Here is a 27944-nt window from a genome sequence, read left to right as displayed (position 1 = left end):
GGGTGGCACTGATTAAAGCACACTGGTTTAATCATGTGATGAAATCATTGAATTTTTTGCTTTAAAAAAAAAAAAAAAAAAAAAAAAAAAAAAAATCTTAATCTAAAAGTTAACAAAAATAAAATCTGAAGGTTTATAACAGTTGTGTATAACTTTGTGTTGGCATTCATTTACTGTATTTGGATACTTAAGCATTAAGTTAGCAGATTTTGGAGAATGGTGCCATTAGAAATTGCTACTGTGCCAACGGCCATACCACGTTGAGTACACTGCTTCCCGTTCGATCAGCGAAGTTAAGCAACGTTGGGTCTGGTTAGTACTTGGATGAGTGACCGCCTGGGAACACCAGATGCTGTTGGCATCCCTACGTCAAAGTGGGGTTGGTGGAGGATTAGTGCCCCTCCCTGTAAAACAATTAACTCTAAGCCCTTGGCCACCCTGTCTGGGATACATGGCGTCTGGCAATGAATGAATGAATGAATGTATGACGGATAAAATATTTTTATATTTGTGTAACTAAGTATTGAAATTATTTGTACACTCTCCCAAAAAAGTATTGGCACCATTACAGCACATATCATTCTGAAACATGAACAAAACACTGTGATATATGGGGCATCCTTTAACCCTTTAAACGCGGATTGTCGCGTTTGCGACGCTCGGCAAAAAGGACATAACGGCGGAGCGTTGCGTTTGCGATTCTAGTAAATTTTGAATAACCGCGGGCAGGCAGGCTCCAGCTGGTATTGTCTATCAGTACCACCACCCTTTAGCTACTTTTAGCACACTTGACCTTTGTGCCACTGACCTTCGTTGTTGCCAAGTATCGCATTTTTCCCCCGTCCCCCCCACCACCACGGCCCCTGCCAGCCTGGCTGTGATACATGGCAGCGCTCTGAGTGCTCAGAACTGTAAATCTACGCTCTCCTCTCACAAGCAGTTTATGCTAATAGGAAACGCTTGTTTCCCCAGTTGTAACACTAGCTTTTTTTCTCACGGTTTGCCCCTGTTTAGTGTCAGTTTACCGCAGGCTTTCAAAGTGACATTATGGCGAGTTCTCGCTCTTCCGAGTCAGTGCAAGCGGCCGACAGGAACGAGAATAAAGTGACGGGCGTAAGGCAGAATAAAAAGCGCGCCGCGGTGATCTTTTGGGAAGTAATATGATTGAAAATAATGTAGTATACATGTTTTTAGCTGTGAAAATGGAAATGTTTGTTGAGTGACGGGAAGACCGCCGCCGCGCTGCATGTCGGCCGTACGCTCCGTTGATTTTAGCCTTATTTTCAGTGCTTATTGTACAAATACGGATTCCTAACTACCTTTACGTTGTAGTATAAAGTTTACTGTGACAGAAAGAGGCTGTGGTAGAGGGGAAACCGGGTTGCTGGAGGTGTGAAAGTGAAGATTTGGTTACCCAACTTTGCAAGTCTCCACAAGTCCTTGGGTAGTCCACGAAGGCTCAACACCTGTCTCTGGAGAAAGCTGAATGTAAGTACTATCTGCCATAACAAGTATAATGTTCTAGGGTTAATCTCTGATTTTTGGCTAATATTTTCCTACAGGTGCTCAGGCCGCGATACAACCCTGCCACTCGGGGGGCCGCGACTGTTCACGGCCGCGTTTAAGGGGTTAATTACAAGTGCAAATATTAACTTTCGTAATTATTAGAACTTGAAATTGTATAAAGATTCACATACTAGGTGGTATATATTTTGAGGCACCACGTTTATAGATTCATGCGTGTCTGCAGAACTCGCTCATTTTCAAAACCATCGTACCCAAAAGGGCTGATACTTTTTTGGGAGAAATAATGAGCCATAAATAAAAAGCCAAAGCCATAAGACTAGGTAGGCTATGCTTGGTCACTTAAGGCCATGTCATAATATCACCCTAGGATTTTTCTGTGTGGTAATATGGAGGTAATTAGCTTTGGAATATGCTGTCTTGATTACCACTGGCAACTCAGCCTTAACCAGGAGTGTACAGACAGGACTTGAACAGGTATGTACCAGTATCTATATTCTGGGCAATGGCTTTCAGCCTGAACCATCAGTGGATAGACATGACATAAAGCTAACAGTACTGTATTCAGTACAGCTACTGCTTTTGAAATATTAGCTAAATAATAAACAGAAAAATCAAAAGCTAAATCAAACAATCAAATATTGAATAAAAACTTAAAAAAATAAATAAATAAAAAATAACCAACCTTCCTTCTTTGTCAAATTTCGTCCAAATCTCTAGGCTTAATGGAGCCCCATTAACAGGGAAGCAACAATGAGTGGCAGTGTACCCAATGGCTTTGCCCACACAACTGAATCAAGACTACCTGCATGCAATCTTCGATTACTGATACTGGGTGTGGCATATCCCATGAAAATGAGCACTGAAGCTATAACAATCATTCTTGTTCCAGAGACCATGAGAAAAAATAAATAAATAAATAAATAAATAAAAGGTACCAGTGGAAGAAAGACTGGCAAAAGAAAAAGACCAAAACTCACACAAGGACCTGGCTGCTAAAGCCAACACAGGTTAGTACAATCGCCATCATTGCGCAATCATGAAAAGCGATCTACTGGACTCTGTACTACTTTCGGTAAACATATGCTTTACTTTAAGTAGAAGCAGCACCTTACCATGTCAGATCTTCCTTGTAGGTTTTTATATTTTTCTGGTTATTTTTTGGGTCATAAAAGTAACAAGCCTCATGGTTTCCTCTGTGCCAGAAATCATTTACAATACTGGTTGGTAACCAAATAACCAACCCACTTGCATTCCCTACATGTCAACAAGTGGGTTAGTAGAGGGTTAGTGTTCCTCCCAGTAAAAACCATTAAAGACAAATGGCCACCCCTTACAGGATTATGGCATCTGGCTATAGACTGATAGATTGATAAATGAACGTTCTATTTCTACTACTATTGTTTTCAGCCATGTCCTTTCTGCCATTTCAACTGTCTCTCAAGTATTGACGGACACTTGCAACATACCGTATGTCTCGGTTGCCTTTCAGTACGGTACTGTAACTTTTCCTAGCCTTATATTTTGACCTAACCTACCAATTTCTCCAAACCAAACCCAGCAACTTAACCTAATCTAACTTAACCAAGATTCAAGTAAGTTTTTAGCAAGTGTGCCATTGCAAATATCAGTGAGACATATGGAACAATGTAAAAACATGGGGAGAGGGGTTGGTAAAATTATACTGTTGTTTCAACCCCTAACAGAATTACTAGTTTTTGATCCATTTTTTCAGTATTTCAGAAAATTCTAAGACACTTTTTTTCTATGGCATTTTTGTCGCAAATTATTTTTATTTTATTCTTGAAGATAACCCAACCAAACCTAACCTTCACAAGTAAAATAAAAAAATTTGCGACAAAAATGTCATAGAAGTGTCTTAGAATTTTCTAAAATACCGAAAAAATGAATAAAAAACTCGTAATTCTGTTAGGGGTTGAAACGATAATAGAACCGAAAGGTCACCTGAACACAACTGTTTACTACCATGAAACCAGAAAAACACAAAAAAGAAACTGTAGTGATAGCTGCTGAATTGGTAAGGTCTTTCTGCTGTTTAAACTAAAACAAAATTTACCCAATTTATAAAATAATAATAATGTAACCTAACCTGACCGATGGGAAGAGGTGAAATATTGTTGGGGCATTTAAAATTAAAGAAAGCATTCCCACAAGCAATTTCGGGTGAAATGTAAAATATGTACAAAATGTATAAAACAAAACGTACGTTCACTGAGGTCAAATAACAAAGGAATTACCATAATATGCACATATTGGCATCTTCATCAACCCTCGGTTTGTTAGCACTTTCTATGCCCATCTTTGGCATGACTGGAAAGGGATAGCTACAAACTCAAAATACCAAAAAAATTCAACTACCTATAATCCTTGCTTGTATTTACCTGATAACTATACAGGTCAGACAAATTTGAAATCACTATTTTCATTACCTTGTCCATAACTTAACCACTTGTAATACTGGTTGTACGGGAACAGCCTCTTATAATAAACTGGCAAAAGATCACGTAGCATGTCAGGTTCAAAATTTGTGGAGGAAAGCATTTCTATCACTAGTTTTGTGCATACAGTTCTATTCTGCTGCTAGAACTTCGCGGTCACCGTCTTGGCGCGCTGTGTTCCCAAGGACAAAGTTAACACTTAACAGGTTACAGCCTTGCAGGGCTTTTGAAAGTTTGACATGAAGCATGATCCATTTCAGAAAATAAAATTTCCTTGATTCCTACTCTGATCTAAATAATCTAAAAACGCAATCTGCCGTTGAGTTATTTACGTCGTTTTGTGAACGCAAATGTTTTAATAACGTACTAAGGAAAACGCATTATAGAGTAAATTTTAAAAAAGACGTCTTTAGAGCACTCTGTACCTTTTACAACAATATTTCAAATTAAGGCACGGCGTCGGCAAGCTCTGCATAAAGATTAGTTTAACACTCCCTATCCAATATTATTATAATCTGATAGCACGATAACATATTTATTCAAGATCTAAGTGATTCCAGTGCTTGTCATCAAAGTTAATTTTTTATTTCAAAGGGAAATGAGCAGTCGCTCATCCGAGTGATACTATATGAGCCTTCTTTGCTTTTCATAATAGGGGTGGACAGCAAAAAAAAATTGAATTTTTGGTCCGATAACAGAAAATGAAAAAAAAAAAAATCAGAGTATGTCCACTGTGAAAAAACGTCATGCAGACAAACAGAAAATGCTTTAAAATAAATAACTTTTCTATCCGCGGCCAAGATAATGATTCTCGCTGGGTCATGTAGCGGCGGTCAAGATAATGATTCTCGCTGGGTCATGTAGAAGTTAATACACTGCAGCCAGTGAAGAATATCTTGTATTTCATCAATATTTGAATTTTTGTCATTGCTTTATAAACCCATGTGTCGGGAGTTTTTTTTTTTAATTTTAGGTAAAAAAAAAAAAAAAACTTAAAATCGTTTATGTGAACCGTTTTTAAGGGTGTTTTGATGTTTGTTTTTGATAGTTCAGTATTTGGCGGGAGTCTGTCGCTGTCATTTGTAAGTTTATATATTGATCTCGACGCTTTCTACTACTTCTGTAAGACCGCAATTCCTGTTGAAGGAGGAAGTATGTATAGTAGTGTATATATGAGAGGTAATTTTTGCAATTTAACACAACTGCTTGTGACCGAAGTATGTCAAAACCGACGGAGTTCAGATTTGGCTCTTGTAAAGATCTCTGCCTTATATAGTTATTGTAAAATGGTGAAAAGAATACCAGGAGGTTTGTTTTTACGCTTCATCATAGGGGAAAGAGTCAGCTACGTTTAGTAATTATCAGTACTGTTCCGTATCATACCTAAATTATTGCGAGGATTTTTTATCCCAGAATGTTAGGGATAGGCATTTCCTCTACTAACAGTACGACTCTGCAGCTTTCCTGTTTTTAATTGCTTTTGAGATAAGCTAGGTCTAAGGCCAATGCTCATCTTTGTGGTTCAGCCTTTACAGGTTTGTTAGGGTGAATGTAGTCATTGTAAGGCTGAGCATGGTTACAAGTCTGATATTACACTAGCTTTATTTACCTGATTGTTTGAACAGATACCTGTTCCTTGTATAAGCATTATTGGTAAAGGTACACTATACACTATGCATTTTTTCAGTTAAAAGAATTTTGACCAGTATATATATAGATAGATAGATAGATATATACATATGAAATATATATATATATTTAGGAGGTTGCCATTAGGAAATGTATTTGGATAGATCAGGTTGTGTGTGGTTTGGTTTGTATATAGATAAATAGATAGATATATATGAAATATATATATATATAGGAGGTCTTCCATTAGGAAATGTATTTGAATAGATCAGATTGTGTGTGGTTTGGTTTGTATAGTTCTTGGCATAACTGTGCCTGTAGTGATGCCATGGTTAGGACTAATTGATACTAAGGTCTGGACCGAATATTGCTAAAACTCTTCTCTAGATTACATATACACATATTATTTAAGTTACTGGTCCAGGTAGCTGATAAAAAAAATATGAACTTCATAACAAGTTAGCTTCAATTTAATTAAAACTTTGTCATACGTAGTATGTTCAGAAGGGAAGTTGTTGAATGCCGTGAAGAGTATGTATGATGGTGCTAAGGCTGCAGTGCGTGTGGATGGTGAACTGAGTGAATTTTTTTCTTTGAAGGTTGGGTTGAAACAGGGATGTGTCATGTCTCCATGGTTGTTCAATCTACATGGATGGGGTAATAAAAGAGGTACAAGGTAGGGTAGTGGATGTTGGAGTGGCCCTGGTGAGAGAGGGTAGTGTTTGGAAACTCCCTGTACTGTTGTTTGCAGATGATACTGTGTTGTTGAGTGAAGACGAAGGAGAGCTGCAAGGCTTGGTGGATGAGTTTGGGAGAGTGTGTAAGAAACGGAATCTAAAGGTGAATGTAGGGAAGAGTAAAGTGATGGTTTTTGAGAGAGGTGAAGTCATTGAATTTACAGCGAGGTTGGATGGTGAGGAATTGGAAAATGTGAGTACGTTTAAGTACTGTACTTGGGTAGTGTGATGAGTAAGGATGGAGGTTTGGAGAGTGAAGTGCTTGAAAGGGTACAGCAGGGAAGAAAGGTTGCTGGTTCCTTGAAGCAGTGATAAGAAACAGGAAAGTAAGCATGGAAGTGAAAAAGTTACTACGTGACAGTATTGTGATACCAACTCTAATGTATGGAAGTGAAGCTTGGACGTTGCTGGTCAAGAGTGAGAGCAGTGGAAATGAGTTATTTAAGAGGAGCCTGTGGAGTCACATGGAGAGACAGGCTGACAAATGAGGATATAAAGGAGTGTTGTGATGTGGATGTGGTTGTGATAGGAAGCTTTAGGAGGAATGCACTGAGGTGGTTTTGCCATGTGGAGAGGATGGAGGGTGAAAGACTGACGAAGAGAGTGTATGTGAGTGAGGTGGAGGGGGGAAGAGGGAGAGGGAGGCCGAGGATGAGATGGAGGGATGGGGTGGAGAGGTGTATGAGAGAGGGGGGTGTGAGTTGGAAGCGGGGAGTGAAATGGCAGGGGACAGAGCAACGTGGAGGCGATTTGTTTGTGGCCACCCCGAACGGGATTGAGGTGTCTGGCAATAGATAGATAGATAGATTTCAACCACTGGATGTCTTATGGTAAGATTGTACCATAGTGCAAATGTTACGTTATTCATTATACCGTATTTGTATTTTCCTCAGGGTACTTGAAGTTATGAAAGCTGGTTTTATGAAAGTATAATAAAATTGCACAACTACAGTAATGATGACATGTAGACAGTACCTGTCGTATTGGTAGTTATTTTGATCAACACTGCTTCTGCATCCCTGAAACATTAGTCTCCTAGTGCAAAGATTGAATATTATTAATCCTTCAGTTCAGTTATCGGTATGTATTTCTTATCGTTGCCATCATCTGCCACAATTTTTAACATAGAAAAGGCACAAATGTATAGCTAACTTACATGGGAGCTGTCTAAAACCTGATGTTTTCTGGCATACTTCCTTTGGCAGAATAATAAATTTAATCATTAAATGAATATGCTTGCCCTAGTAGTGGACCCTGGCTGTTAACTTCTCACAGTATAGGCCTTCCGTTACAGTATATTGATATGACACATACCGGTAGCCATTTTAAAGTTACCCTGGTGAATGATGCAAAGTGATTAGAGTATGGCATTGTAGTAATGTTCATCATAATACTTTTAAAAAACCTATATGAAACCATATGACAGCACACAAATAATCCTGTTGAGGCATGAGGTAGCTGTAAGTGTTGGTAATAAATTTTGCACAAGCCATTTTTGTGCATTACAGTATATATACTGCTTACTCATGGAAATGAAACTTAGAGAAATTCAGTAGCTAAGTTGATTCCGGTTGTAACATTTGTCACTATGAAGTTTCCCCCATGTGATTAAAAACTGTGATAATGTTAGATGGAAAAATTTGTGTAGCTGTTGAGAGTTGAGACACTGTAGAAATTTGCAGACTTTTTGTTGGTGGTTATAGCACAGTAGACCGATGCCATAACAAACCTCAGTATAACAGATTTTGGATTTAAAGAATCCATCAGGGTCCACTGAGCTTTTGTTGCCTTTAACAATCAGTGGCCGTTAAATTGAGTGCAATACATGTGTTTCCTACTTTTTTTTTACACCATCCAGAACTGAAATTGCCCTCTCCCCATTGTGAGTGCTGAATTGTAATAATACAGTAGATTACAGACATGTACGTAGCTGCTGTGCTAGTCATGAAGAAGTGCAGTGACCAAGATGTGAAATAAGCTGTAAAAGGGTGAAATTATGTGCCAAGTTATTTGTTAAATAGGTGTAGTTTTCTAGTTTTAGTACTAAAATACAGTGTGGTATTTTTTAAATTTTCAAACATGCGCTTGAATTCCCATCTGAGGGGGGAACCCTTGGATTTAGCAAACTTTCAGAGTTCATTACAGTATAGCAAGGGCTTACTGTATTTTACCGTACAGTATCATATTATTCTGGTACTCCAAAGTTTACCCTTTGTGTTGAATTGCTTTTAAAGAAGTGTACTTCATTCTGTGAAGGCACACCATCTTTCCTTTCAGACAAGATGGTGGGGCCAGTTCTTCCAGCTGAGACAATGCATGACACTGGCCAGCTACTGTACACTTCGTTACTTTTGTTGGGGCTTGATGCTGCTGCCCTAGAACACGGCCTTAGGACACCCATTAACCAGGTGACTCATAATGGCTTTCTTATTGCAGCAGGTCCATCTGGGATTCTTACTGTTATGTACAGAATGACTTTTAGGTATTGTAGCTGGCTACCTGCTGGAGGATGATAAATCCTAATGTATTACAGTACTCTAGCTCCATTAAGGTACAGTCTCTAGTTTTATTGCAAGATGCATAGTGTGTAAGGATGGCATTTGTATGCAAATTGTTTGTTTGTTTCTACAGAGTCATCATCAGCCCCATAGTCTCCTAGCTAACATACAATACTCTTCTGCACTACCTGTAGAGAGGTGGCCTGCAGTCCTACCGGATCCAGGTTCAAATCCCTACTGGGGCAGGGAACAGTTTTAGGATTTGAATTTAATAAAAAGCAGACTTTACTGATTTACCAGAAGACCCGCCTACATGTCATAAAAATACCCCCACTAATACCGATTCACCAGTCCTGTATGAGACAGCCCTAGCATGTATTCAAAACGGACGGTGGGTGTTAGCGCCGAAGTGGTGACATGTAGAGGTGTACGGTATGTAGGACTACTGGGCCTTGGGAGCAGGCTGTGAAGTCTATGCCCAGAGTCGGACACATAAAAAAAAAAAAAAAAAAAAAAAAAAAAATCCCACCGTGTCCCAGCCATGCATCTGTCCATACGATCCTTTTTTCAGTACCCCCCCTCTCTCTCTCTCTCTCTCTCTCTCACACACACACACACACACACACACACACACACACACACACACACACACACACACACACACACACACACACACACACACACACACACACACACACACACACACACACGAGAGACCTTTCTGCCCGTCTTACTCATTTGTTTCTCCCTTGTAATTATAGTTGAAATCATTGACATTCCTTTATACCACCCAGCCTGTTTGTTAAGAGATGTTCTGTGCTGTTTTGCAGAAAATGTTTGTTCGGATGAACAAGAAGCTGGGAGAGAACATTCTACACTTCCTGTTTGTCACCATTGACTGTGAACGTGGTGCTAAAGTGTTCCGAGACTGCTGGCCAATGGTGGACCGCAAACAGGAGGCGCTCTTCCACAAGGCAACATTCGAGTGGTACAAGAGTCTACAGCAGGTTAGATATTTAATGAAAGCAGTGTTGATAATTATTAATGCTAATTATTTCTTTTGTAATGTTTCAGCATATTATCTTTTCACAATTTCCCATGTACTGTATATGATATAACCAAACCTTGCTCTGTACCATGGGAGATGAGGCTGTTTGTAATGCTAGTACTGAGCAGCAGGAAGACCTCATCAATAAAAAAATATTAATTGTGGATAATCTTAATGAAGTTCAGGAAATGTTTCAGGTCTTTTTCTATCTATCTGTCTATCTATTGCCAGACACCATAATCCCCTAAAGGGTGGCCATATGACACTGAGTTAGTTGTTTTACAGGGAGGGGCACCAACCCTCCACCAACCCACTTGTTGACACGTAGGGAGCACGTATGGTTTGGTTATATGGTTACCACCAAGCGTTGTAAATGGTTTCTTGGCTTACAGGAAACCATTTGGCTTGTCACTCAATGTAAAGCCACCTGTAAAGGAAAAAAAAAAGGAATAAGAAGTGACAGGAAAGATAGGAGAAACAGGAGGAGAGGAAAATATTGAATAATTTTGGGAAGGTCAAGAAGTTATTACAGGTACTTCTGCCAGTACTTTTTTTCATTGTTCGTAATTCTCTTTATTGCATTTCTTTCCCCAAACAGTCTTTTTTTCCACAGACATATGGCCAAATGGTGCCTAGTGTTGTTGCAAAGACATTCATGGTCCCTGGAGGCCCCAAGTTCACCTCCACATTGACCTCTCTTATAAGGGTTGCTCTCCATTGTTCCATAACTAAGAAAGGTAAGGATGGTTGTATTATATAGTTATTATATTAACTTTCTCATGCAGTACATAGTGATTCTTCTTCAGTTAAATTGTTCTGGTGCTGGTGGAGAAAATGGTTATTCGGTAATGTCAGTACTGTATTTATCAAATCTGGGAGAGATTGATAGCCAGTAGTTGTGCTGGTTGCATCTGGGCCAAGAGGGAAGCTAGATTTGGCATTAAAAGTGTCACTACAATTATAATGAAGTTACTTAGTATACACATGCTTAACTGCATTTATGTAGAATTCTAATTGTGTTCATGTTGTTCCTGTCTCTTTGGGACAGGAATGTGCTGGTAATAAATAAGGTATAAGAAGCACAGGTAGTAGTATGTGGATTTCTGAGTTACATAGTAATTTGAGTAAGTTTTTAGTAGAGATATATATTATTTTTACAGATATTGGTACAGTATTAGCTAAATAACATTGATACTTGCTCATTAAAAAAATTAATAATAATAAAGTACCAGGTATTTTGTTTTTCATTTTGTATGCTGCTGTGTATTAGACTAATTTTTGGTAAACAGTATGTCTATCTATCTATCTATCTATTGCCAGACGCCTCAATCCCGTTTGGGGTGGCCACAAACAAATCGCCTCCAAGTCGCCCTGTCCCCCGCCATTTCACTACCCTGCTCGCAACTCACACCCTCCTCTCTCTTATACCTCTCCACCCCATCCCTCCATCTCATCCTCAGCCTCCCCCTCCCTCTTCCCCCTTCCACCTCACTCATATACACTCTCTTCGTCAGTCTTTCACCCTCCATCCTCTCCACATGGCCAAACCACCTCAGTGTGTTCCTCCTAATGCTTCCTATCACATCCACATCCACACCACAACGCTCCTTTATATCCTCATTCGTCAGCCTGTCCCTCCATGTGACTCCACAGGCTCCTCTTAAAACAACTCATTCCCACTGCTCTCACTCTTGACTTGTGTCCTTCCAACAACGTCCAAGCTTCACTTCCATACGTTAGAGTTGGTATCACAATACTGTCATGTAGTAACTTTTTCACTTCCATGCTCACTTCCCTGTTTCTTATCACTGCTTTCAAAGAACCAGCAACCTTTCTTCCCTGCTGTACCCTTTCAAGCACTTCACCCTCCAAACCTCCATCCTTACTCATCACACTACCCAAGTACTTAAACGTACTCCCATTTTCCAATTCCTCACCATCCAACCTCGCTGTACATTCACTGACTTCACCTCTCTCAAAGACCATCACTTTACTCTTCCCTACATTCACCTTTAGATTCCGTTTCTTACACACTCTCCCAAACTCATCCACCAAGTCTTGCAGCTCCCCTTTGTCTTCACTCAACAACACAGTATCATCTGCAAACAACAGTACAGGGAGTTTCCAAACACTATCCTCTCTCACCAGGGCCACTCCAACATCCACTACCCTACCTTGTAGCTCTTTTATTACCCTGTCCATGTACAGATTGAACAACCATGGAGACATGACACATCCCTGTTTCAGCCCAACCTTCAAAGAGAAAAATTCACTTAGTTCACCATCCACACACACTGCAGCCTTTGCACCATCGTACATACTCTTCACAGCATTCAACAACTTCCCATCTACTCCATATATTCTTAACACTTTCCACAATCCTTGTCTATCCACCCTGTCATATACTCCAAATCCATGAAAGCCACATACAACTTCTTTCCCTTCTCTAGAAACTTTTCCACTAAAGATCTAAGAATGAATATCTGATCTACACAACCTCTTCCCTTCCTAAAGCCTCCCTGTTCTTCTCCAACTAATTTCTTTGTTCTTTCTCTAACTCTGTCAATAAGTATCCTACCATACACTTTTCCTGTTATACGGTACTAAGAAGACAAATGCCCCTATGATTACCACACACACAGTATGTATGTATACAATATATACAAAAGGAAAATATTCATAAATTACTAGTGCTGTACAACTGTATATTGTATATACCTCTTCCAATGAGACTACTATAGTAATTTTGTGTCTTTGTTTCATTGCAGTGAATTGTTCATATAATAAACATTATTTATTTGTACTCAGATAAATGTTGTAGCAGTCAAATTAGTGCTGAAGACAGCACAGATAATAACTGCTGTACTATAGTCCATGTTTGAATTCCTTCCAGCCCCACAGTGCACGTTGCTGAGCTTTCCTGCTTTTAGCCGAAATGCAAGTCAGAATCGTGAGACACTACAGGTACTACGGTCTTTCAAGCATACACACTACAAGAATTATATTACTAGGCAGGCACATCGTCAGAGACTCATTAAAAGCTTCCAGATTAAAGTCAGGTAAAATATATTTTTTCCTTAACAGTTCAGAATAATTTTGGTGTACTGCTGTATTATGTATCAAAATATGGTACAGGTACTTCATAGTTTACTTTGATTGTAGTGTACAGGTACAGTAATCTCTCATTTATCCAACATAATAGAACCAAAGGCATGTCCAGAAAGTGAATCTGTCTGGATAATGGACTTCTCCCCTGACCCCCCTTTGTACATAACATAACTTTGAAAGCTGTTGTAAAAGGCCACTTCAGTACATCATACAACACTTGTTCCTTTGTTTTACTCTACACTGTCTGGTCAAGTAGACCTATAAACCACAGCCAAGCAATTACCATGTCATGTAAGGTTGAGTGAGCCAGGTTGTACTCTTTTAAGATGCGGAAAGTCAACCATCCCACGTCAATCTTACCCAGGATCTCTCGCTTCTTCTCCAGAGTTGTCAGTACCCTTTTTTCTGTGGTGGAGGGGCCATCATCACATACCATAGAAAGAGGCATGCAAGGAATAGCAAGGCCTGAAGTAGGTAGGGAAAAACCACACACATTGCCATAACAACTATACAAGAAAAGGTGCTAACTACGCAATTGACATGCGGGAACTGGGAACGGTCGAGGGGGCCTCCAGTGGAAGCTAGGTGAACTACCGAGCCAGACAGAGCGGTGCCACCGGGCTATTCTACCCCAGGCAGGCAAAAATGTTCAAGCGGCCACAATTTCCATCCAGATGGAAGCATTTTATCTGGATAAAATAGAAAAATGTATATATAATGGTTTAATACAGCCAGATCACAGCGTCTGGGTTATGGATCGTACGGATAAGGGATGTCCTGATAAATGGGGAATTACTGTATCTTCATTTATTTTCTTCCTCATCATCATCCAGACCTCCTTTCCCACCCTAGGGCAGGGTGAGGAGTAGCAGCGTCCAGACAACCAAAGTTTGCCCAATTCAATGGGCCACACTTTCAATCATCATTCAAGCCCTCAGAAATCCTGGCTCCATCAGATAGTCCCTCCAAAATTTCACCACGTTGTGTAGCTTCACATATACCTATCTGATAGAGCCAATCTGAATGCTGTCACTTTAAAAAGTGGTGGCAAATCCCTGGTTATGCGCTTTGCACAAAATTCATCCATCCAACTCGGTCTCTTGTCAGTCCCTTAGCCTCACTAACTTCCAAACTTCTCTTCCTCACACACTCATCCACCATATCCCTCCACCTTCTTGGCATACCTTGCCTCCTCCCTTCATCAGATTAGCTCAGATATACCTTTTTCACCACTCTGTTGTCGTCCATTCTCTTCATATAACCAAACTATCTCAGTACACTCTCTTTGATTCTGGTGTCCACAGACTTCCTCTCTCTGCGTCTTTCATGTATCACATTATTCCATATCCCATCTACTCTCTGTACTCCGCATACATTCCTCAGCAGTCCCATCTCTACTGCTTTCACTCTTGACTTTTCATTTTCATGCCACACTGTAGTCTCACATCTGTAACACTCCTTCATGGAAACCTCGCACAGCTGCAACACTCAAGCCTCTGTTACTTCTCAAGGTCTTCATAGCACCAGCTACTTTCCTTTCTTGTGCCACTCTACTTTTCACATCTATGCACATTTTCCTCTCTTTTCTATCACTGTACCTAGGTATTTGAACTCTCTCACCAGTGCAATCTCTCTTCAGTCATTGTAACATCAGTGGGAGTCACTTTCTCTCTCAGTAACCACCACTTTACTCTTTTCTGCATTTACTCTCAAGGCATGACACTCACATACATCTTCAAAACTCTGCACTAGTCTACTAAGCTCTTGTCAGGTATTTGCAAGTAACGCTGCATCATCAGCATACAACAAATTTGAGATATTCCATCCATCACCACTCATGACCAATGCCATCCCTATCTCCATTACTCAGTTTTACTTCTCTCATCACCCCATCCATATAAACAACCATGGGGACATCATGCAACCTTGTTGCATACCTACATTGATCATGAATCATTCACTTAGATGTCCACTTAACCTTACACATGCCTCGCTACCATCATAAAAACTCTTCACGGCACCTAGCAGCTTGCCATCTACACCACACATGCGCAAAACCTTCCACAATCCTTCTCTGTATGCTTTTTCCAGATCCACAAATGCCATAAACACCTTAGAGTCCTTCTCACACACCTTCACTATCTGTCTCTGTAGATGTTTGATCCACACATCATATTTTCTTCTAGTTACAAAACAGTCTGAGTTAAGCATTATATTTGCAGCAGTGAGTATAAACATAGCATCCACCATAATACCACAATACAGTATATCATCATCAACAAAAACCTGAACACAAAATAAATATGCATGATATTGGCAGATAATAGTTAGCCAATTTTCCTTGAAGCTGAAAAACTGAAATTCTTAACCAACATCTAAGATCCCTATACAGAATCCCTCCCAGTGACATCTTGCTTCCATTTTCTCAGTCGAACCTGATCCTCAAACATCTGTCTTCCCCTTCTATTCTGTACTGGAGACAGCAATTACTGAGTATTTTTTCATGCAAGAAGCCTGCTCAAAAAATTCATCACTTATTATATTAGACTCTATCTATCTATCTATCTATAGCCCGACGCCCTAATCCCGCAAAGGGTGGCCGCAGACAAAACGCCTCCAAGTCACTCTGTCACCCACCATTTGACTCCCCTCCCCCCAACTCACCCCCCCCTCCCTCATATACCTCTCAACTCCATCCCTCCACCTCATCCTCGGTCTACCCCTCCCTCTCTCTCCCTCCACCTCACCTACATACACCCTCTTAGTCAGTCTTTCATTCTCCAGACACTTCAGTTATGTCTGATATTTCCATCTCCTTGAATGCTGATGTGTAACAAGATTAATACTGTACTAGATTACAGTGCTAGTCAGGAAAGTGTTCCTGGATGGTATGATTATTAAGAGTAGCTATAGATAAAGTGGGGGATTGGATGTATGTTAGTGAGTGTGAATCATTGAGGAGGCATGGTAGGCCAATATTATGGATGGATAATAGACTGGATTTGGTATATGAATGTCTGAGAAAGTGTAATTGATGAGTGTGTGAGAAAGTGAGGTATAGAAGTTGATGAAGTTAAGGAACTGAGTTTGTTGGAGGACGTATGTGTGGAGACACTCATGACAAGGGTTTGGCATTCCATTTTTAACTTTTTATTTGATGGTGTAACTGCATATGTAAGAAAGTGTAGGAAAAAAAAATGTATTGATAGTTAGGCAGGGAAGTTGGGGCCAGGATCTTGAAGAACAGAATGTGCATGATTTTGTGACCCATTTCGCTGGGCATAATGTTGATAGATTTCCTACTTTTGTGCTCTGTCTTTTCTGGTTTCCGGATTCTACACTGTGCTGTCTTTAGGTGGGAAATAGGGTCAAGATGGTCAAGATAATGATGATGGAAAAAGAAAGGTTGAATGCCAATGCATTTAATCTGATGAAGACTTAATATGGTACATTCTCGCACCAGTGGTCTGCCCATTGGCATCATCTATTCTCTCATTTTATTAATTGCATTAAAATTAAGGTAATAGTCAATGTATTGTCCTGTATTTAAGGTTTTATAGTATCATCCTTGTGACATTGTAATATTGCACCAGCTCTTATGGTGACATGTACCATTAATTTAATAACTGCATATTGAGTACAGTATTATGAAATGTCGGTTTTTAACTAGTTATGTGCTATGCAGGGAGGTTGTGTCAAGATATCGAAATGCATGTGCTGAAAGTGAAAAGGCAGTGCAGCAGGTCCAGGAGTTAATTCACACCAACACCAGTCTCACTCAGCAACAGAGGGATAACATTCCTACCATGACAGTACCAGAAATTGAAAAAGGTAACTTTTTAAATTTATGAGGAATGAGATTATTACATTGAAACAGCGAAAATTTATTTTTGGGGTGTATTTTGAAAACAGGTACCATGTTTTAATGTCATAATGTACATCATGTAATAGATCATCATGGTTACAGACTTGTCTTCAGTGTCTTGCTGTCCTGGAACCCTTTCACCAAGGGATGACCTGTTCCATGCTACTTTGTGTCTGCATTCCTCTATGATTATCTTTAATCAATTCTTCTGTCTCCCTGTTCCAGTCTTTTCTTTCACATCAGTTATATTAGCTTCTTGATTGCTCACTCTAATGTTTTGTGTCTGCCTTTCTCTCTGATTCTCTTCAGCCCATCTTCCTGTCTGTCTCTCCCTGTTGTAAGGTACAGTTCCATTCTTTTCTTTTACATCACTTATACTAGTTATCTTCAGGGTTATTCATTCTAATGTTTCAAATCATTCTTTGGCACCATATCTGTGTGTAGTCTCTGAATGCATTGTTAGTGTTAATGTATTTTTCTTTATACAGTGAGCGGTACAAGGTTTCGTTCTTCCATTCTCAAGTAATTACAGATGATGGATCGATATTTCTCTGTTGCTTAGGCTATGCCTACAGCTGCTCAGAAAAAAAGTAAATTCTCCAGTTAGAAACCTGTTTTAAAGTTCACCTTAATGCATGGGGAGTTGTGGTCGTTCCATTTCGTTTCATTTTTGAAGGCTCCAACATGCTTGCATGCACTCTCCATGCTGTCCAATCTCTGACGGCTTCCCTATTTAGTCCCTTAACCCTGAGGTCATACTCAGTGACCTCAACCCAGGTCTTTTTCGGTCTACCTCTCACTATCCACCCCCATAATTAACACTTCTCACTTTCTGTACCCAATTATCATACCTTATCCTCTCCACATGCCCAAACCATCTCAATCTACCTCTCCCCATCACAACACCAATACATTCCGGTCCCATCCTACCTCTCAACTCTTCGATCATAAACCTAGCTCCCCCAAGCCTTGCACTCAAGGATGCACTGCACATCCACCTAATCATTGCCATTTCTGTACGTTTGAGCCTGCTAATCTCCTCTTGCTTTAGTGCCCAGGTCTCACTACCATACAGCATTGCACTCTTAACACATGCCACATACAAAGATCCCTTAGCATGAAGGGAGAGCCCTCTCAGTGTCAGGAGAGACAACAGCTCCCTGAACTTCTTCCAGCTGCTCCTCACTCTAGCCACAGAGCTAACTCCTGCCCCACCTTCAGCACATAACATGTCTCCCAAATAACAAAACTCTTCCACACACTCAAGAGACTCAACAGCAACTTCAGTCCTTTCACGTCTGGCAGTCTTCAAATGCTCTCCCTGACACACTGCACACGTGAAATCAGCATTATCTCGCAGTATACCTTTAATACCACTACATCTCTTGCCCACCCACTTAACACAAACACTGCACAAGATGGAATTACTTCCCACGCCATTGTGACAAATCACACATGGCCACTCTCCCTCTTTGATAGTAGCGCCCCCAGCCCTAGATACCATCACTTTAGTTTCATCTGCATTTACTCTTAAGCCCTTGTACCCCATACCATCTCTCCACTTCCTAAATCTTTCCTCCACCTCCCTTTCATTCACTGCAACCAGCACCAAGTCATCAGCATACATCTTCCATGGGAGTCCATTTCTGAAGTCATGGAGAGAACTTCAAGTACTGACCCCTGATGCACACCAACACTCATGGAAAACTCATCACTCAAATCTCCATTCACCCTTACCTGGGTGCAAGCACCCCCATATATTGTCATACCAGCCCTAACCAGCCACTCCATGATCCCAAGCTTTCTCATAGCCCACCTACTACCTTTCTAGGGACTGTCAAAAACCTTTTCCAAATCAACAAAAACAAAGTACAGTTCTCTTTTCTTTCCTATATATTTATCCTAAAGCTGTCGAACAGTCAGTATGGCACTAGTGGTCCCTTTGCTTGGCATAAACCCAAACTGCGTCTCATCAGTATTCACTCTCTAATCATACCTTCTAGAACTCTCTCCATTACCTTCTTGATCTGGTCTAAAAGCTTTATGCCTCTGTAATTTCCTGTTCCCCTTGTACACATTTACAGTTACACTCTTCAGCCAAATAGCCATAATCAAGAGATAAATACCCCAGTATGAGAAACTGAAATATAACCGACTGAATGATTGTTCATACACCCTCTCACTTCCATCATTACAATCTTCAGAAAAAAATTGTCGTTATAACCCACATATCAGTCTAAAGATGGGGTAATGGAGACGCTAAAAACAAGGAAAGGGTTAAAGACTGTTCAGGTCATCTTATAGAAAACCTCATAGTTAGATTTCTGATTAGGGAAAATTGTCCAATTTAATCATGTCATTTAAGGGACATCTTTTCGATTTTATTTTTGCTGTCCTCAAACAGGTTTATTCACCTTAGGAATACCTCATGGTAGTGAAGGGGTTAGTGAAGGGTGTCAAACTTTTCTAGTTTCAAGAGTCTCACTTACTCTGAAAAAAAAGCCTCTAAAAGTAGGAAGACTAAGATTAAGGTTGGCATGTGGGTTGTTATTGTTGTGTTGTGTTGTTGATGGTATTGATCAACTCCAGTCTGTCTGGCCAAGCAGACCTGTCTACTGCTGGTTAGCAACCATCCCTGCAAGGCCATCCCATGCAGTGGACAGATGTTCACGTATGGCTGACACCACATTGCCATAGTGAGGTGTGGGGATTAGTGTGGCGGTTTGGCTCCTGGATGGATGCCGCATTTGTGTCTCTCCACCCAGGTACCATGGGCACTATATCAGGCTGTACATCACCCTGTTACTTGGTTATATGGTTAAAACCCAGCACTGTAAATGGTTTTCAGGGTTACAGGGAACCAGGTTTGTCACTCAGTGTAGAGCCACTCGTGTAGGAGTGATGAGAAATAAAAGTGACAGGAAGGAAAGGGTGAAGAGAGAGAAAGAGGAAGGAAGAAGCAGGCAGCATTACATCATGTAAGTAGATGATGGTTGCCACCACCTACCACATAATTGTCAGTTATGGAATGTTCAGGGTTGTTTGTAAAACATAAAATGATAATTTAACGATGATATCTCCTTTATTAAACTGTAAGTGGCCGTATGATATTCAGTGTCAGCACTTCACATTCATTGTCTGAGGAGATGGAATTACTGTCGTTGTTGTAGTTGTTGTGGCAGCCCCAGACTGATCTGGCAGTGGTCCCGATACATTGCAGGCTAAATCTGTGCTTGAAGTCCATCAACCTCTTTCCAGGGCAGGGAGAGGGAGTTGAGGGACATTTGTAAAACCAGGCCACTGTGTGAAGACGTCCCTCTCCAACACTGTGGAGATGAGATAAAAGACTACTTCTCATGTATTTCCTGAATGCCATAAAAAGTAGCTGAAGAGGGGTGTGAATGTTTTTCTGTGGGGGAGGGGGGACTACACAGTTCCTCCTCAGTACAGGCATAAAGATATGTACTGTATGTGCTGTTACCCCCACTTGGTGAGCAAATAATCCATTTTTTCTGTAGGATAGAAGAAGAGAGATGGGACTGTGATGTCTTTTCCTCTCATTCATGTCTTGATAGAAATCAAAGGAGTCAAGAGCTTTGTTTTAGAATTTGTCACCCTGCGCAGCTATAAAAAAGCAGGGTTAGTATGATGATAATAGCTATATAACTCTTCCCATTTGTTGTCATTGTATTCACACTGTTTCATTCCTTTTTAGAGATTTGTGACAGCATAGCCCTCATGAATGCCTCTGCAAAAAAGTTGTGGAAGAGAGTGGAAAAATTTCATGAAGTGGAAGAGACATCTTGGAAGATCTTAGCTCCATTGCTGGATGGGTCTACTCTTTCCTACATTGATGGAGCAAAGTACTCCCCTAGGATTCCAGACATCATCTACAAAGAACACGCCAGTACAATAAATAAAGTAGGGTACAGTGATTCACCTATATTAATAATTTGTCACTATAATCAAGTCTTCTTGCTGTCCTGGGTTTATGTATGATCATGCTGTTAAGTGGTGTCACAAGGTGCATTGGAAATCTGTTGAATTTGTGTGTAGTTTTGTGAAAAATAGGAAGTAATCGGTGCATCAAGAGGGCAAGATAATGTGCTAAGATACTGTGTGAGGTCCATCCAAAAAGAAACTGAACTTTTTAAATAGGACACCAACTAGCTAAATGAGCATAGTTGCAATGGGAGTGCCGCGTAGCGGCAACTTTGAGCTTTAGTTTAACAGTAGCTGCATCTTGCTGCGTTGCTTAGTCATCAGGGTACATGCACCTGAGTGATCGTGTGTTTAGTGCACTTGGTGAATTTTCTGTCATCTGTCATCTGAAATTATCAACTTTTTTTTTGTGGAGTTCAGGCTTGTGGGAGAGAAAAATAAGTCTGGAGAGGCCAAATCTGGCAAGCTGGGCAGCTGGGGGATTATAGTAGTCTTGTGCTTCACCAAAAAGTCATGGATAAGGAGCAACACATGAGCAGGTGCATTGTCGTGGAACAACATTCTCTCTCTCTCTCTCTCTCTCTCTCTCTCTCTCTCTCTCTCTCTCTCTCTCTCTGTCTTCTCCCCCCTCCTCCCCCATGCCATGGGCCTCTTCTTTTACACTGCATCCCTCAAACACTTCAGGACATCCAAGTAAAACTCTTTATTGGCTGTCTGACTACGTAGAACAAACTCATAAAGAACGACGCCCTTCTAATTAAAAAAATCATCATCAGCTTCACGCCTGAGCGACTCTACTTGTTTTTTCTGGTCGCGGTGACGATGCTTCAACCCACTGTGACGACGCCTTTTTCTTTCAACATCATAGCCATACACCCATGTTTCATCACCTATTATGACATTTTTCAGACAGTTTCATCAGCATTCAAACAGTCAAACAGCTCCAGACTGACTGTGATATGGTTCTCTCTTCTCTTATCAGTCAGCAGACGCGGCACAGATTTTGCAGCAACGCGATGCTTTTTAAGTTTTTCAGTTAAAATCATGTGACATGAACTTTTACAGATGCCCTCTTCTTTGGGAACTTCATGGACAGTCAGGCAACAATTTTCATGGATCACAGTACAGTATGCAGGTTCACAGCATGATTGTCATCTCGTTGTAGAAAGATGTTCAGATTTGGGATCATTGTCAGTGGATGTTCTTCCCGATTTGAACTGCTGGAACCACTCGTGACATTGTGCATAGCTCAAACAGTCCTGCCCATAACCCTGTTGCAGCATCTGAAAAGTCTCCGTAAAAGTTTTTCCAAATTTGAAACAGAATTTCAGGCAGAAACATTGCTCTTAAGGAACCTTCGTTGTTCATCTTGCATCAAATTGCCAAGTTCATTAAACACCTGTTCACTCAAGCATCAGTACCTTGATGACTGTGACATGTCACGGTGCAGCTAGTGTTAGACTAAAGCTCAAAGTCGCTGCTGCATAGCGCTCCCATTGCTATCAAGCTAAGCAGGATGGTTGGTGCACTGTTTAAAAATTTTGTTTCTTTTTGGACAGACCTTGTATATGGGCACACAGGAAATGGATGTGACCAGGATGATAAAGATGGAATATAATGTTAAGTTAAAGGTAGAAGGAGACGTTACATACTGATAATTCTGGTATGTAAATTTGTGAGAAAGTGATGTAGAGACATAGAGCAAGTTAAATTTGGAAGGAGAATGGTAATTATTACCAGCACGTATCATTCATTTTTTGTAGTGTTAAAGCCTTTTTTTTTTTTTTTTTTTTTTTTTTTTTAAGGAATATAGAATTATAAAAGTTGTGTGTATCTCCCTGTGACATTCGTAGAGCCTGTTAACTCATTTTACAGCTTTCAAAAATCTGCTTGGGAGAATATTTTTAGATGTGGCTAAGTCTTTAGTCATATTAGTATGGTATCTATTGTTTATGTTGATGGTTAAGAATGGTGTAGCTCCTATATTTAGACTTAAGGATTTGAAATAATTTTTGATGAATTGTTTGTTCATCAGCTTGGTGTTCAGGGTGGAGTATATGAGGGAGATCAGCTAAACCTACTGAGCCTGGTGCACTATTCTAACCTAGCTCTTACCAGCCTACTCACTACTTTCACCGCTAAGCACAGTTCATCCCCACCAGGTATGTTGTGAGTAGTTCTTGTATGTGAGGGTATGAGAATTAAAGTTAAAAGGAAACATGTGATACAGTATTGTATTAAGATAAGCAGTATTTTTAGTTTGGGTTCTGGATTGCAGACCCCATTGTTGAGGTGGATGTGCAGGGGGGGCGAGTTAACAGCCTCAAAGAGACAGTCATCCAGCTCTCTGCCCACTTAGCCAACCTTCTGCCTACTCTACGCCAGTCCGTTGCCTCTGCTCGCCTGTCCACCACCTCTAACCCTGTATGCTCCACTTCTACCAGCACTGCATTGGACTCACTTGAACTGGGTTAGTAATTATTAGGGAGCAAGGTAGATATTTTGCAGAACAGAATATTTCATTATGCTGCATACACGACTGCGGGAAATATAAAGGTCAGTGTTTGAGAATTTAGTGCACTTTTCATTACCATAGATATCAGTGTATACAGTATACTGAAATGCAATGAATTCCATCATCACCAGCCTTGTTCTTTCAGATGGAAAGCCTCACCTATGTCCCCCCACACCTCCCTTCAGCCTCATGAGCACCCCAGTGGTCAGTGCAAAGGGTGCAGGAAGGAGCCATCACCTCACAGTGCAGCTTACACCTGGTATGTTATTTAATGCACATGTCACAACTGGTACTCAGTAACTGTAGGTGATTGGTGCAGCTCCAAAGAATAGTGAGGGTAAGTGGAAATTCATGTCAGGTGTGGGTAACTTGTGTCTGAATATTTTTCTTATGCTAGCATGGAGTTTTCCTTTTGTGTACTGTATATACAGTAGTTTTTCCTGTATGTTGGGAAATCAAATGTTTTTGTAACTGTGTTGACTGGAGTATCTGATAAGCTTTTAAAACAGGGATGGTGCGGCCCAAACTTGGACCCAAAGTGAACTTGAACTCCAGCTTTGACCCCAAATTGCCAAGCACAAAGGACTACAGCAGCCATGTCTCACAGCACACAGCTAAGTACCCTGCAGTCCTCACGCAAGACACTTCTGAGAAGGATTCTCTTTATGTAAGCATTATGTGGTATCCTTTATTTTGTTTGAAGCTGTTACTTTCCCTGGATGTGACTGGGCTGTGATTGAATATGAAAATGAGAGGAGGCGTGGAAAATTAAGAAGAAAATGGTTTCGATAAGTGATTGTTTGAAATAGTGGTGTATGAAAAATGATGAAGCGATATAATTGCTGGATGTACTGTTGGGGAAAGTTCCGCATTACCCACCTCTTGAAGCACTGGTGTGAGACGGTTGAATATGAAGCGGCAGCCAGAATTCATATGTCTGGTATGTGTGTGTGTGAAGGAGGGGGATTGGGGCAGAGGAGGTTTGGAGATAGATTGGGAATTACATTTAAGTCTGCGATGTATGACTTGGACGATGCGTTTGAGTTAATTTAGTAAGGATAGTTGATAATATGATGGTACCGGTAGCGTTTTATTTTAAAAATTGCATAGATATCTGTAGAGTTAATGTTCTTAGGAAAGTTATGGAAGTTTGCTGAGTTCAGACAGAGGTTTGAATGCTTTCATTCCCTCTCGACTTTAACATGAGACATTTCCCCAGGAGATATTCATAATGTTATATATTTATATTTTGTGTTGACTCAAAAAACAAAGCCACTATATGCGTGTGTGTGTGTGGATTCTTATAAATTTTTTAAATTATTTACCCTCTGTTATCCCACTATAAATATGCCTGCAAACATTTCCATTGTAATTCTGGTAACTGTTCATCTTGAACTTGAGTCATTGGTAATAATATGGATGAGCAATTAACAGAGTCTTCATTTTCCTTTAGACAGAATGACATGAGAAGTCCTAGTTATAAGCTCGGTCTCTGTAATTATCATTCCTATCGAACATTTCAAAACTAATGCAAAGAAGCATACCTTTGACAGTAAACATGTATTATATATGCAGTGATGTAGACAGACTCAGATAACAGTGTGATACCATACAAACAACATACTGCTTTTGCACTTCGAGAATACGTCGGACGCATTATCATTGGCCATTGTTACTGTGACGTGAGCAACTCTCCAAACCCTCCCTCTCATTCAGTTACCAGACATGTGGTCTGGCTGCTGCTTCGTGACTATTCATCGACCATCAGTGCTCCTAACAGTGGGTAATGTGGAACTTTCCCTGACTGTACATATGAATTTATGAAGATATACATGACATGACCTGCATCCCCATTGATTACTTGTCAATCAACAAAATGACTTTATTTCACACATACTGTAACAGTGATATTAATCGATTGTAGTGTGAAATAAAGTCAGAAACTTTGAAGGTCTGTATATGCTGCACTACCAGCATGAATACCATATATGATCTGGGAGGAAAAATTGGAACAGTGTGTGGAGTGAGAGAAGCAAGAGGAAGAGAGTAACTTGGAAAGTGAGAGTAGCATGTGAGGACAGAGCAGTCTGGAGGTGGTTCTGTCACAGCCATTCTCTGTCTGGGGGTTCCCAGAAGAGAGCAAGGTGTCAAAGATTGTAATGATGCTACACACAATACCATCCATAACCACTGCTTACTCATCCTGTTTAGCTAGTCTTTTTCTGTTCATAGATCATAAATCCATCCATCCATTATCCAGTCCTATGTCGCCCCATGAGGAGCGTAGGAATCTGGGGCTAGGCAAGTTGGTCTTGACAATTAAGATGAGAGTGACCAGCCTCCCTCATCCCTAAGTGGCATTACGTGAGCAGTAAACCGCAACCATATATACTTCTCACTTGCCTTGGGCAAGTAGATGGTCCTGACCACTATCGCATCACTTTGGAAACCATCCCGTTCAACATTCATCAGATTTTTGGAGAGCGTACTCCATACCTGCTGCACTTATAGTCTGACAGATCGAAACGTAGGGTTTTGGTGGAGTCACCCCCTCCCTGCACTGTTGCCACGTTTCCGAGCTGACCTCTCCATCAGCGATGACCTTGACACTGTTTCCCTCTTGTGATCTCCGTTTTTCTAATACCCCCTATACCCCTGCCACCAACACCCCCTATACCCCTACCCCCAACAACACCCCCATCAACAACACCCGCTATACCTCCACCACCAACACCTCCTATAAATATAGACCCCCACCATCAACACCTGTATAATAATTAGCCGTTGATAATTGCTATACTTTTATTGAGAGCATACATTCTACCCTATTGCTCAAACTCCCTAATCTTACAATCCCATCTGTCTTAATCCTTCCCACTGCCTTCGTTCCTAAATCCCTTAATTGATCTATTTTTAACCTAAGTGTCCCCACACCTTTTAAACCATTTACCTCTCTGTCACTATTCTCCACCATATGTATCAACTTGTATTATATTGTGTATAGAACTTTCATACTGTATGCTGTACTACTGTATAATGTATAAGAATACCCACTGTTTAGTGGAAATAAAGTTTTATTATTATTATTATTATTTCTCTCTCTCTCTCTCTCTCTCTCTCTCGCTAGATTTTGTTATGTGTCATCCATGGTTTTTTACTTCCATTTTTATGTATGGATTATAATTTTGACTTTATTTCCGCACCACCCTTGAGGTAAAAGTCACGGCGCGTTTTTTTATAGAGGTTTCCCCAATAGGCCTAAATCCTGTAGGGGTTGGTGACCTCCCACAGCGTACACACAAACACGTGTCGCGTGAGTGCTGCCACCCCAGAGCTGTTTGATATATTTATTTTAATTATGAAAGGATCGCCTCTTCCCACTTTTATCCCTTCAAATTTTCTTGCAATTATACTTGCTAAATTAATTAGCAATGTTAGAAGTGTTGGGGAAGTAAATAATAATTAGAATATTTTTAAAGCAACACTGCCAAATTTTTATGCCACGTTTCTCTATTATCGTATAATATAGTATGCAGAATAGTTTTATTCTTCCTTGATACATGTCAGCACTTTCATTACAGTTATATTAGTATGAGTTATGTTTATGTATCATTCCTACTACACAAACCACAGGCGTTATACATCGTAGGGTTAGGAAACATGGCAATAGTGTAGGGAGGGGGTGACTCCACCCAAACCCTATGTTACGAGGAGGAACACTATAGTAGAATTATTCCACAATAACATTTGCACACACTTCAGTCACTGGTACTTTTGAACAAGAGTATAGTCACAGCCCTTTTCACAGTACAGTATTGTACAGTTCTAGTATGGCTCAACCCATGCCAGTTTTCCAGCTAATTCCCCATTTAGCTATAGTACATTATGCTCTTCTGCATTTTATTTTATCTGCATATGTCATCAACACCTTGTGCAGTCGTGTCCATAAACTTTTTACACCTTTGTTCACTTTCACCACTGACACATTCTCAAGCAACACATCCCTTTGCACACCAAATGTAGCCATGCAAACCAGTGCTGTGTTGTTTTCATTCATCAGCATTTCTAACTAGTTTTTCCATTCTTCCTTCATCAGTCCCCTACCAGTCAAACTGGTCAGGGACTATAGGTTTGTGCAGTTCCATCAATATCTCCGTAATTTCGTGTCTGCTCTGTAACTTTCACATGCATGGACACATTTTGATATAACTTCACACAGTTGTTTCCCATGCCATGATGGTTTGCCGCATGGAACTACCAGCCATCTACTCCCAAGGTCAAGGTCACACTTGGGGCTCAAACAAGGTCAAGTGCTGTCATACTTAACATCCATACAGTACGTACATTTATGTATGTTCTGTAACTTCCACATGCATGGACAGATTTTGATGTAACTTCACACAATTGTTCCCCATACCATGATGGTGTGTTGCGGGGAACAACCAGCCATCTGCTCCCAAGTTCAATTACATATGTGTGGTTATCATGGAACTTTGTATTGCATGGCTAGACTTCATTCACTTGTTTTTCTTTGATTTTTTAGCATTCTTTCATCACTGACATTGTCACTTTTTCCTTAATTTATTTAATTTTTAATTAAATTAATTTTTAACTTGCTT

General features: G+C 40.3%; 2 protein-coding genes and 1 non-coding gene across 5 annotated transcripts in view; 2 read left to right on the top strand and 1 right to left on the bottom strand.

Moving 5' to 3' along the window:
- Positions 1-4095, bottom strand: part of Prim1 (DNA primase small subunit) — a 64359-nt gene extending 60264 nt beyond the window's left edge. For all 3 annotated transcript variants that reach the window (XR_013899648.1, XM_080282750.1, XM_080282749.1), the window contains exon 1: positions 3975-4095. Coding sequence is in view for 2 of the 3 variants with exons in the window: in XM_080282750.1 (XP_080138876.1) it covers positions 3975-4086 (112 nt within the window). In the remaining variant the exon portion in view is untranslated. The remainder of the gene's footprint in view (positions 1-3974) is intronic.
- On the top strand, positions 243-361 carry LOC145413061 (5S ribosomal RNA). The gene has a single exon (XR_013899670.1). It is a non-coding gene; the product is annotated as a 5S ribosomal RNA (ribosomal RNA).
- Positions 4096-8631: 4536 nt separating the features above from the next.
- The window catches only part of dgt6 (dim gamma-tubulin 6), a 37131-nt gene continuing 17818 nt past the window's right edge, over positions 8632-27944 (top strand). Inside the window, exons 1-10 of the mRNA XM_080282814.1 lie at positions 8632-8757; positions 9678-9854; positions 10509-10632; positions 12789-12954; positions 16689-16834; positions 20584-20789; positions 22846-22972; positions 23089-23280; positions 23471-23584; positions 23835-23992. Of these exons, the coding sequence (XP_080138940.1) occupies positions 8632-8757; positions 9678-9854; positions 10509-10632; positions 12789-12954; positions 16689-16834; positions 20584-20789; positions 22846-22972; positions 23089-23280; positions 23471-23584; positions 23835-23992 (1536 nt within the window). The remainder of the gene's footprint in view (positions 8758-9677; positions 9855-10508; positions 10633-12788; positions 12955-16688; positions 16835-20583; positions 20790-22845; positions 22973-23088; positions 23281-23470; positions 23585-23834; positions 23993-27944) is intronic.

The sequence above is a fragment of the Coenobita brevimanus genome, chromosome 94, assembly GCF_032717465.1.
Source record: "Coenobita brevimanus isolate Jiangsu-jjx chromosome 94, ASM3271746v2, whole genome shotgun sequence".
NCBI lineage: Eukaryota > Metazoa > Arthropoda > Malacostraca > Decapoda > Coenobitidae > Coenobita > Coenobita brevimanus.
This window is presented reverse-complemented; position numbering and strand designations above follow the sequence as displayed.